The sequence below is a fragment of the Alligator mississippiensis genome, chromosome 1 (genome assembly GCF_030867095.1).
Source record: "Alligator mississippiensis isolate rAllMis1 chromosome 1, rAllMis1, whole genome shotgun sequence".
Classification (NCBI taxonomy): domain Eukaryota; kingdom Metazoa; phylum Chordata; order Crocodylia; family Alligatoridae; genus Alligator; species Alligator mississippiensis.
Window position 1 is genome coordinate 470,096,522 of NC_081824.1, and position 12,882 is coordinate 470,109,403.

The 12,882-nt window shown below is 47.2% G+C and overlaps 1 protein-coding gene across 1 annotated transcript in view; it reads right to left on the reverse strand.

Annotated features, from left to right (window-relative positions):
* Positions 1-1,698: 1,698 nt before the first annotated feature.
* The window catches only part of GUCY2F (guanylate cyclase 2F, retinal), a 64,904-nt gene continuing 53,720 nt past the window's right edge, over positions 1,699-12,882 (reverse strand). Inside the window, exon 18 of the mRNA XM_019479387.2 lies at positions 1,699-2,224. Coding sequence (XP_019334932.2) covers positions 2,140-2,224 — 85 coding nt within the window. The 3' untranslated portion in view covers positions 1,699-2,139. The remainder of the gene's footprint in view (positions 2,225-12,882) is intronic.

Consider the following 12,882-nt stretch of genomic DNA (forward strand, 5'->3'; position numbering starts at 1 on the left):
AAGACTGCTATCATTTACCGACCTTTCCTCCTCCTCCTCCTCTGTGCCTCTGTGAGGCCAGCATAAGCCTACAGGATAAACATGTTAGCTGCTTAAGATCACCTGTTCCCTCTGAAATCCCCAGTGGTTTTGCCATGAGTTTTAGTGAGATCAGCGTGGGGGTTTTAACCACACGAGCGGTGTTCAGACTGCGACGGCTGGCAGCGTTACATAACCAAATAGCGTCTCGGCAATCTCGTTTTTTTAATGAACAAGAAATGAAAGCGGTGAATTCATGAGGAAGCCACTTGATGGTAAACTCGTCACTCCCTAGACTAATCCAGATTACCTCTCTTGCTGGAAATATTCCAAAGCAGAGGGATGGCTATTGCAGGGGAAAAGGCCAGCGCAAGTCAGGTGTTTTCCACAGAGCTTTGCCTCCAGTTCCCCTTTGTGGCCAGGCGGTGGGATTCTCCATGGCACAGACGGCCAATGCAAGGGCCATGAAATCCTGTCTGCAGAAGTTACGTCTTGTTTTGCCTTTTGTTAAAAGAGCTGACTTTCCCATGAATGGAAGACCATGTTTTAATTACTGCAGTAATATCTAGTGGCTCCAAACAGAGGGCCTGGCTGACACCTATTACACAGCCCCTGCCCAAAGACCAGAAAGGAGTCCCTGCTTTCTCCTTGCACATGCCAGCCATTGCATCTCCCCCAAATATTGCACCTGATAAGGTCTACATTTTGAGTGCATCTGTTACCTGTATTGTTTAGCTCTGCTCATTCATTCTCATTAGCTTTTGAGAAGCTGGCTATACATAGGGAGGTTTTAGTGAGTGACTGTGGTGGACTCTTGCTCATAATTCAGATGGTAAAAGCTGGCCTAGATGGTCTAGATTTGAAGCTAGGATTGAGGAGGATCAGCCCTGGGTTTCTTCATGAGCTTGTTGTAGCCCCAGTCATTTATTGCACCTCCTTTTGTCCTCATTGGCATCACCAGGGGGAGAGAGAACAGTAACCTGCAGAATTTTGATGAATAGGAGCTACAAAATCCTAGCACGGTAAAAGGCAAAGACCTGTATTAAAAATGTACTGGGGAGTGATGAGGTGGGGACTGGGTGGTGTATAGGCCTAAAGCATAAGGTGAATTTTGCCCAATGGAAACAGGGGCCATACATCAAGGGGAACAGACATCGAGGGGAAGAATGAGATATTTAAAGCATAAATTAAATGTGTGCAGTATAGGTCATGCTGTCAGTCTCATTTTTGCAACACGGGAAAATTAAATTATATCCTTATTACTCAGGGCTAGCTAGGAAATGCAATTTCTGCCCCAAAGGGAATTCTTATATTTCACCATCCATTTTTTTGTCCAGGTTTTGGGATGGGAAGTTAAAATGTCTTTTTCTTTCTGCAGAGCAAAATGGTTCTGCAAATTTTGATTTGGAAATGTCAACGTGAAATATTTTGAGCAAACTGAAACGGTTTGACATTTTGCAACAAAATATTGATTCAAATCAAGATGTTTCATTTTGAATTGGCCTTTCCGCTCTAAAATGACATTCTCAGTTGAAGTGTCAATTTGGAACCGAGCGTTTCAGTCTGAGCTGACATTTAGAAACCAAACAACGCAGCTCAGAGCATCTCTTTGGAAAAAAAAAAAAATCAGAAGTTTTCTTGCCAGATTTTTTTTTTTTTCCTTGCTGGAAGTGCTGATTTTGATCCAACCCACATTTTCCAACACCAAAACAAAAAAGTCTCTGTTTATTGGAAAACTTCCTACTGGCACTAGGACTTGGTCAAGTTATAAGGAGAAAGGCCGGTTGTAACAAGATATATATAGAATGTATTATATGGACTGTTCCTGAAAGGCAGAGTTGGACCCATATAAATATAGCCTCTAGTAGGTGCCTGATATTCAACTGGAAATGACTGGCAAGGTTTGCCTACCTCCTCGGGTTCATTTCCTTGTGTTATTTCATGGGCTACTTCCACTAGACTGGAAGAAAGTAGCAAGTGGAGGGAAGCACAATCCTCGGGCACGGCTGACTGCAGTGCCGTGACCCCATGCCTGGATAGTTCTTTTCTGCATCCAAGTTCGGTTTCCTCCTCCGTAGCCCTCACTTCCTTTTCCTTTTTTTTTTTTTGCTTCCAGTCTCGTTAAAGTTTGCGTTTGATGGTGTTTTTCTTTGCGTCCCTCACCGCCATCTTGATTTCTTTGGTCAGGGTCTCTTGCCAGTTTTGCCTGTAAAATAGAGAAAGTGGGGTGAATCCAAGCGGTCCGCATCAGGAAACCGTGCCCTGTTTCGTGACAGTTGATCTAACCAACTTCAGCAGCAACGGGTGCCATCAGAAACAAAGCCATGAGCAAACACCAGAAAAGTGGGGAGGCTGGCACATCATTCACAGGAACAGAGAGGCTACAGAAACTATTGTACTGAACAGTATCGTACACAGCGTTTGATCCCTAAGGATTCACTGAACTTCACAGACATGAATTACTTGTTGTAACCCAGATGTTGTCACAGCAGGCTCCTATTGCTTATATTGAAATGATTCCCCCGTGTGTCCTAAGCCTATACTGCTACTAGCTAAATGTGTCACTAGGCCAATACTGCTACCAGCTAGCTGAGATTCGCCCTTGACTTAGTTACTAGAGGCCCATCCTTTTGGGGCAGGAGGATCCAATTTCATATATGCTTGCCACCAGTAAGGGGCCACAGAGCCGAGCCTGGTGCCAGCCTCACTGTCCGTTGGTGGTCACAGATTTATTATGATAGTGTTATTTCCATAATAGTGGAAATAATAATGCCATAATATTATTATAGTGTTATTTCCATAATAACACTATAATAATAGTGGGGGGTTGAGGGTAAAAAAATAAGTGACTGGTTGAAGGCCAGGGTGTGAGTCTGTGTCAGAGCCTGGAAGAGAATGGGGAATTTTAGACTTCCTGCCTTATACTCGAACCACTGCACGTGCTGTCTAGCATGAGGCACAATTGCATAGCACAGGAAACGGTGGTTCAAGCAGACTGAGCATGGCACACTTAGAGAAGGTTGCTAAGTGCTTTGCACTAACATGAAGCCCAGCACATCCGTAGTGTCCCTTCCCTCTCCAAAAAGGGGGAGAGGTGGGAGCACCGTGTGAGCCCAGGACAAGTGACTGAACAGGGGGCTGAAGGCAAATCCTCAGGGAGCAGCTTACTGAAGCCAGAACAATTTCAAACGCATAAACCCCCATAATTTACGATTTAGGAGCCAGCATGGGGATTTCTCTAAAAACTCATTCACCGAGCGTCATCACAGGCAGCTGAAGCCACTCGTCACCGGCCCTCACAAATCAGCTGCTGACTGACTTAGAAACCTCAGCGACCGCAAAAGAAACTAGGCCAAAGGGAATTATGATTTCCGGGGTTTTTTTGGTGGTGTGATGACTGTGGCTGGGTGGTGGATAAAAAAAAAAGGTATAAAAAGATAGCATCCCCTTCTTGATGTGTGGCTGGGAGAATTGGCATACTTAGAGGGTGAGAAAATCAAGTAGGATACGAGAGGGGAAAGGCAGATGGGGAGGGAGGAGGAAAAGATGGTGGTGAAACGGAAAGTGAATAAAAGTATTTGGGTTCTGAAGTTTCTGGATTAATTCCCACAGCCAGAATCTTTTGATGGTCTCCCCACCAATGCCAAAGGGGTGTTATTCCCCATTATGCAGTGCCCAGTCCCTGTACTGGCCATCTGCCTGCGGGTGACTTTCACCTCCGGAAATGGAGAGAAAACCCTCGATTGAATTTGCCTCCCAACACTAAAGTGAGCCCTGATAAGAGCCTGGACCAGAATCCCAGAGCTGAACACTGGCAGCATTTGGCCTGAGACCCTTGCTTTTCTAGCTTCAGTTCATCCCGACATGAAGCCACCTCTGCTCAGAGCTGGGGCATTCCTGGCAAAGGGGAGACTTTGTAATCCCCAGTCACTGCCTGAAATTGCACTGCGATCAGTGGTGCTAGAAAATCCTCATTCTCTGTCTGGCTGCATTATGCCGTGCATTGCACTGCAATGTTGCAGGATTGCACAGCGCTGTTGCAGAGCATGCATAGCTGCATTTGACTCTTGGAAGACAACCAGGTGGCTGTATCAAGAGCTCATAGAGCACATTACCCTTAACTCAAAAGATTAAATTAATTAGAGTGGACCACTATATACAGACCAGTGGGGTAACGCTTAGGAGGGACCGCTCTAGAATTAGGGGCTCCTATCCTCAGCCCCTCAATGAAAACCTAACATGCGACAAAGCCCTCCTTTCTCAGAACTCTAGGATGAGTCCTAGCCTGACCATTTATACATGCAAGGAAGCCAGTTGATCTGCACTGTGTAAAGCACATTTACATCCAGAGGTTTTTAGAACAGCAAAAGCAGGAGGATGGTATGCACGATGCTAAGACCGATGTTCTGGTTTCCCCTGGGTCCCTCAGGAGGAGGCTGTAATACAGACGCAGCGTCTTTGAGTCATACACACCTTTGATTTCTCAAACTTTATTTGGGAGGAAATCCCAACCACGCTGAAGCCAGCAGCATGCTCCCATTGATCCAAACGGGGTCTGGATTTTGTGCCTGAAATGTAATGGACTAGTTTGGGGGTCAGCAACCTACAGCTTGCAAAAGAAGTTATATAGAGCCCACGTAGGTTTGATGTGGCACATGGAGGTGGGGGCATTTTCTCCACCCTGCGCTGCGTGTTCCTGCTGATCCCCTTCTGCAGCCCAGAAGCTGCCTGCTGCCACTCCAGCCCTCCTTGCTGTGTGCCAAGGACTGCTCTCTTGCCCTGCTACTTCAGCCTCTACTTACCTTCACCACAAAATTTGCCACTCCCCATCACTGTTGACCACTGGAGTTGGCAGCACTCAGTGATCAGGGAGTGGGCAGTGAATGAGGGCTATGCAAGCAAAAGAACAAACCTCGGGAAAGAGCAGGGAGGGCTGAGGCACTTTGGAGGGGATCAGTGGCCTGCGGCAGTGGCTGACTTGCAAGCAGCAACTCACCAGTTATCAGAGGTTGCTGACCCTCGGCCTAGACTCAGGCCTGCAAGGTCTAGGGGTTTATGACTTAGCTCTGTGGCTGGATCCAAATGCATCCACCCGTCTGGGTTATGGATGGCGGAGGGATAGGGCTCACAGAACAGTCCCTAGTAGGCGATGGCCATGGTTGTGCAGCAAAGAAAGTCTCTTCAAGGGAGATGTCATCAGGCATGAGGAATCATAAAGTCCTTCACCAAAGCTTGGGACAGAAGCCTTTGCCCTTGCCTGCTGTGCAATCAAGGAGGTGTTTCCCCTCTTTAATCCTTCCTCCATTGCCTGAAAACTTTCACCGATGCAGTAGGCTAGGTCTGATTGGGTTTATAACAATTTGTTAATCCTGTGTGGATCGGCGTGTGCACCCCTTCAAATGCCAGTCCCTTTAAGATTGAACCTGGGCAGCCAGAGTCAATGTCCAGCTTCCCTCAACCGAGGAAAAGAGATCAGCCTTCTAGTTTCTTTTCGCAGTCCTCTGCTGTACTGCAGGGGAGTTGGGTTAACAGGACAAATGTCACCAGATGTGCTATGGATCTGTGGGTTTTCCATTTCATTCAAGCCATCTTGAAGGAGCACAGTCCATGACCACTTTGAATGGGCTTCAGTCCATTTCTTTCTGTAAAAATACTGTTCCCATCCGCTTCCAGAGTGTCAGTCTGTAGAAACAATTCCTTAGAAAAGGCCAGGCCATATAGGAAAACACTTGTTGCACAGGTGGTCCTTTAGCATCTGCAAGACCTTCTCACATGCCTCTAAGCCTTTTAGGAAAGGCTGCCATCCTTGATCCAGTCTGGCATGTCTTTCTGCCATATATTTCCCAACTTTCTGATTTTTGCACTTAGTTGGCTTTATGGTTAGCCCAAATTCCTGCAGAGATTGGACGTTGGCCTCAATCTGCTCTAGATGTGACCACACCTAGACGAACAGTGGATTGTATGTGGTGGGGTCCAAGAGCCACTGGAAGGTTGTAGGTTGTCCAGCAGGCAAAAAGACAGTGTGGCAATATACTGAGCTTCAGCTAGATGGGCCAGCAGCTCATCAACCTAGGTCATAGGGTTTCCCTTGAATTTAGAAAAAGCACTGGCCTTTCTAAAGCCTGTAAAGGGTCTCACATGGTACCGCCTTGGTCCAGTGAACTTCAAAATTTTATTTATAGAGTCTGAGTGAATGACTTAACAAGCCTGTCCATCTGAGGATGAGACACTGATGTCTAAATCCGTGAGTCTTTTGAGAACGTCTCTTGTCACCCACCTGAATCAGAGCATCAGATTACTCCCTTGGTAGACCAGCATCTCCCAGGATATTGTTCCCTGGCAAAGAGTTTTAGCAATTCCTTAATGATGATCTTTGCATTGGGAACACAAAGGTTCATCTCCAGGCCTCTGACAACATGATCAAGTAATACAAATATGTACTGGTACTCTCCTAGCCGCTCTTCTAAAGGGCCAGCTGTATCTTTTTCTGTTCTTTCACAAGAGCTGTCCACCCAGGTTGAGGGGACAAATCCATCCTTTTTGACTCAAGGAGTCAGCAATTCAGGCATTAAGGCAGAGAAGATGGGACTTTCTGTAGAGAAAACCATGACTTCTTGGTGGACTGTGAGCCAGTAGAGTCAGCTGGAAAGTTGGTCCAGGGGTTTCTCATGGCTGAGGTGACCCAGAGTTGTGACTGCACACGCCATTTCTGGCAAGGCTGTGCAACAAGAAAATTTGTCCAGACTACTTCTGTATGCTCTTTTCCCTGACAATACAGTCATTCACATCAAGGGAATTCACTGGCCCGCCATGGACAACTGTGTTGGCGTTCATCACATCCAGTTGGTCTCATGCCTGCTTTAGTGTTTCATTCTCCCTCTGCCATTCCCTGATGGGACAGGACCACTTAGTTATAACATCTGTGTTCTCCAGGGGAGGTGGCACTACCTCCTGAGTGGGCCTGGGGAATTCCTGTTGCCAAAAAATCAACTCAACCCCACTTCTTCTCATCTGGGTAAGTGGGAAGACGGATCTAGACACATAACGTCTAGCTCTTTGAGACCAGGAGCATCCTTTGTTGATGTTTCCAGACTTGTGTGGCACCCTTACATCTACCCAGCACTTCTGAAAAGCAATCTCAGTCGTAGCCCTTGGTTAACCACAATTTCTGAGGCCCTGGTTGTCCTCCCCAGGCAGCTGCAGGCAGATATGGAGAGAGACCCATGGAGGCACCACATATAAAATGACTCCTTGGGAAATCTTTGGTACTGAGCTGGAGAAAATGAATGAGGCTGGGCCAGGAGGGATCTTGCAAGCGCAGCACAAGCAGCTTAAGTTTGATGCAACTCAGCAAGTGCAAAGCTTCATAGAAAGAGGTCAGATAGTCAAGGTGAGAGCTACGAATGATTCTCACCTGACGATTTGGACAAGATTGGATTGATCAAATCTGAAGGGAAAAAAGGGGGGGGGGGGATCACTTTTAGTGAGTAGAAGAGTTGAACCAGGATTCTAGGTGGAGTGAACAGATGCAGTGATGAACTTATAGTTCAGGCATTGGATAGACACCGCTGGGGAAACCAAAGTCACGGAGGGTGCATGGGAGATTGTGAGGAGGTGAGGGTAGGGATGGCTAAGAGGAAGGCTCACCAGGAAGAGTTTGGTGGACATTGGGTAGTGAGGTGGAAGGTACCTCAGTGAACAGGCTGGATAGAAGTGAGCCACAATGGTTGGCTTGCATGTCTGAAAAGTGTGGAGATGAAGCAATGCAAGAGGCAGCTGCCAACTAGCCCTGATAATGTTGTCATCTCTCCTTGCCACCAGCACTGGCCTTTACTGTTGTTCCACCTCTTCCTCAGGAACAAATTCCCTGAACAAAAAAAGTCCATCCCTTGCCATGATGCCTACAGCACACTGAGCCGCACTGTGCTGCTGCTACTGTGTGCTATCTACCGTACGTCCTAACCTGATCCCTCTATTGCCACAGTATCTGAATACCTCTGATTTATCTTCATGGTGCCCTGTCATTTAAAAATTGAGTACAGAGGCACAAAGAGTCTAAGTGAGTTTGGTCAAACAGGAAGTCAGAGTTGGGACTGGGCTATTTCTCTAGCCATTGGACCTTCCTTCCATATAGCTCATTCATATTCCTCTTGCCATGTCCTCCCACATCATTATTTGTACCACCTACATGCTCTTTCACCAGAATATAAACTTTCTTGTGGGGACAGGGAGTATTGGAAATGACTGAGGAGGAGCAGGACTTGCATGTACTAGATGATCGCAGAATGGCTACGAGCCACCAAAGTGATGCAGCTAGGAGGAAGGCAAATGCAATCCCAGAATGCATCAGTCAAGATATTTCCACAGAGACAAGAAAGTGTTAATGCCATTGTACAAGGGATGGGTAAGGCCTCATCCAGTGTATTGTGTATGTGTCTCATCACTCCTGTTCACAAGGAATGAACTCAAAATGGACCGGGACCATTAGGAGGCTCAGTAAAATGGAGAGCCGGGCTTGTAAGAGGACACGGTTCAACTAAACATACAAAGTGCTTTCAAAGGGAAAACAGAGAGATGATCTGACTGGTATCCTTAGATGTTAGGGAGGTATATGCCAGAGAGGAGGAAAAGTTGTTTAAGGTAAAGAATAATACTGGCACATGCACAAATGGGTACACACCAGCTATGAGTAACTCCAGGCTGGAAAGTAGATGATGGTTTCTAACCAGCAGAGCAATGAGGCTCTGAGGCTGCTTCCCATGGGAACAGAAGCTAAATTGGTTGCAAGACAAATCTCGATCAGCTTATTGAAGTGATTTTCTAAAATAGTTTCTATTCAATCGAAATGCGTGTAGTTGCATGGTTCTTGAGAGGAGACAGCTATTAAATAAAATAACAGCTACGGGAACACAGATTCCCACACAGCTTGAGCTCCAGCTTTGTCTTAATATTTACCAGGGATCCTTCCAGTCACAGCACACAGAGGTCGGTGGCTGGATAACGTATCAAAGGCAGATATAGTATTATATTCCACTGTTGTAAACGTGTCCACTGCTCTTTACCCTCTCTCTTGCTATGGAAGTTTCTCACCAACCCCATTTGTTTCTGTACAAATGGGGTTGCTTTTCTCAGCTGCATTTGATCAGATTTCAGGGCCTTCTAACAGAACTAGACACATTTCAACCAAAGAAGTGTAGGACCAAAGCTAATGAGTATAACACAGAGGCAGACACTAAAGAGCACAACTATACAGCAACGGCACATAGATACTACCTCAGGTTTATGCCCTGTTACCAAAGAGTTTTGCAGCCGCCTTCTTTTTAAACACTGCAATTTCTTCAGGGGGTACCCCATGAGCACTACACCTGTAGTAAACATATAGGCCATTAGAAAAAGAACCATTTCATTGTCATCATCTGCAATAAAGAACAGACTGTAATCTCCATGGATACAGAGTGAAATGTAAAATCTAGGAGCAAAGAAAGAAAATGCTGGCTGCGATTTGGATCTCACTTACCCTCAATTTATCCCACTTGAGCACCACTTACTGTAATGCTGCTACTTGTGACTTACCCACAAATAATGAGATTAAAACCTAGCCAATTATTTTTTCCCCTATGTCGTCAAAGTAAAGAACAAAGATAAATTGCTCCAAAGCTCTGTCCTTTGCAGATGCGGCCCCCCAGGGATTTCACTCCCCTCTAGGGCTTCTTCCACATTTCTGCCTACAGCCAAAGTTTTCAGAAGTCCTCGGTGCTCACAACTGCGGTTGCATTTTCAAAGGAGCGCTGTTCCTGTTTCAGGCTACCAGAAACAGCCCATTTCAGCCCTCTGGGTAAAGGCTGAGCCCTTACAAACTAGGCCCTCTTTCTGTTCTGCAATCCCAGTCCCAGTCCCAGTTCAAGAACAGTCTTTCACATCAGTGGTACCCAACCTTTTGGCTCCATGGGCCAGATGAGTGATGCAGGGTGGATCCATGGGCTGGATCCCATCGGAGGTCAGTCTGTGGGGCCCAGTCCTACACCAGCCTGATCCCGTGTGCTTGGATCTGGCCATGTGCTGGCATGATCTGGTATGCAAGGCCATGTTATCCAGCGCACAGGACTCCCCATGGGTCCAGACTTTGGCAGCAAGAGAGCGGCAATTAACACCATCGCCGCTCCCCACAGCCAAATTTCCAGACTCTTGGAGAGCCCTGTGAGCTAGATGACACAGCTTCATGGACCAGAGGTTGTGCACCCCTGGTCTGCATCACCCACAGGCCACAACAACTCATTCTTTTACAAACACTTTCTAAGCTGTAGAGCAAGGTTGCATGCACAGAACCGGGAGCAAAAGGGCATAAAATATACCTTGGTCTCTTGGGCTAATATGGGGATCCATGGCTTTCTATGAGCAGTGGAAAGGATGGTCCTCAGAGACATTATGTACCTGCACTGCACAGCTGGGTGGGGAGAGGCAGACAGGGCCCAGTGGCACAGCTGTGCTCTGCACTGGTGAGGGTATACAGTGGCAGATGTAGACCTGTCCCACTTTACTCCTACTCCAGATCAGTGCAGAGACCTCACGTGCAGCTGATTCGCCCCCACCTTGTTTCATCTGCGATGGTGGGATGGGCTCTGACCTACCCACCGGTGTGGCCTCCCCTCTCTTTTCTCGAGCTAGAGAGGGGAATCCAAGGCAATGCTGACCTTTCCCCAATGTAATCATAAGAAGAAGCACTTCAGCTGCCTATTTTGTTTGGCAGAGCAGGGAGCACGCCGATCAGCTCCCCATTAGGGGAAGACGGCTGAAAGAAGAGCTAGCAAAGAGCTGATTGGTGCACTCAGAGATCGGATACAACATGACTGCACTATGACCTCCTTTGGCTATTCATATGGGATGCAGCGGGGGGAAGGTTTAGTTTCCATCCCTAATGAAAAGCCCATTCAGTCACTGTTACTGAGAATCCCCTGCTTGAACTTCCTTGCATCTGAGACAGTGGGATATGCCGCTTTCCCACCCAGAGAAGGAATTATGAACTCCAGGCCACCCTTCTTGTACACTCCCTGCTTGATAGAGCCAGTAGCTGCTCTTATTTTTCAAAATCTTTTCTTGGCCTCTTTTTTATTTCCCCAAGCCAGCATCACAGACTCTGGGGCCCAGTCTCCCAGTCACTCCTAACAGACCCACTTCCACCCTACTGGGTAGCTCATGGGAATTGCACAGAAGCTGTCAAGGATTTCTCCTCCTCCCTTTTCCTGGACATGCTTGGAAGCCAGAATGAAATTACAGTATTGCTTTCTGAAAGCTAGAAAATCACCTGGACGTTGGTTGGTTAACGGAGATCTGTAACCACCAAGGTAATGGTCCAGCTCGGAGGGGAAGAGAGGCAGACCCCCCCAACACAGCATCTCTGGGGGCATTGACACAAGAAGCTTACTGCGGAGCTGACTAATTAGCTTTGCACTAACATCTTGGAGTCTACACGTGTGGCCCTATTAGGCTGCAGTAAATAATAAATAATAAACTAATAAACTAATAACTAATAAACTAATAAACACTGTTGTAGGATAGTGTTTGTCAACACAAGTACTATCTTATGGTGGTGGTGTTTAGTGCACCACAATGCATGTGTAGATGCTGCTGGGGCTGGCCCGGGGCATGAGGGTGCTGCAGTGAGGGGGCTGCCTGCCAGCTAGCCCCATGCTGATGCACCTTTGTGCCCCGGCCAGCCCCTGGGTTGGAGCACCCCCAGTCTGGCAGGCTGAGCCCTGGGCCCCCTGCCAGCCGGGGCTGTTCCAACCGGGCTCAATGTATTGTGGTCCCGGGCGCACATGCAAACACAGCACCCAGGAGTAAGAAACTCCTGTGAGAACTGCACTGGAGTTTATTGCATCGCACTAATAGCATGTGTAAATGCACCCAGGACCCTGCCTGTCTGCACCCTGCAGCCAGAACGTTTTCAGTCTGGACCCACAATCCATTGGGTCCATTACCAACCTCTTCTATCCCTCTTTCAATCTCGTTTTCCATTATAGGATCCCTTAGTCTCCAGCACTGCATATGGGAGTCAAAACACAGAGTCCCGGATAGCGCATTAGGCCTCAATTACACGGCACCATTGCATCAAGCTCACTTGGCCACCCCAAGCCTTTTAGTCCAGAGCAGTCAGGACTGTCTCCTTTGCTGCCTGTCTTGGTGTTTGTTTTATACGGCCTCAGATTTCAATGTGCTCCAGCATTTCGTATTGTCGATGTACGCAGCACGGTAGACCTTATCAGCAGGGGTGGAGGCAGTGTGTTAGCAGCAGAGTGTCAGGTAGTCGAGTATGGGGCGGCTGAGTATTCAGAAGGAGCATACAAATAAACCAATTTTTGTGCTTCTCAAGCAAACACAAGCATCCAGAACCTCATCTCATGCAAAAGGCCATGCTTCGCACTGAGCATAACACCTGCTTTGAGCATTGATTAGGTGTTGGCATACGGAGGAGAGCAGCAGCCCCTGAAGCACTGATACACCCCTTGAAGGTTTTCCATCCAGTATGTTGTTTCTCTCAGATCCTGCTTAGTTTTTGAGACCCTGGCAGTGATTTGCTAACTCTACTCATTCCAGTGGCTCTTCTTTTAGAAAGAACAGTTACCAAAAGCACATCAATAGTGGCATGGACCCTTGGAGGTGCCAGTCGCAGAGCCCTACACAGTAGGAAATGACTCATTGTATGGTCATGGTTGATTTTTCTTTTCCTGAAGCAGTTGCTTTTTTGGGAGCAAAATTGCTCTCTCCAAACCCCGCCGTGACGTCATGATTTGTCGCCTGCATTTTCTTCACTGTGCCGTCGCGTTAGGGATTCAGAAAGACACTTTTCATATCAAACCCCCACCG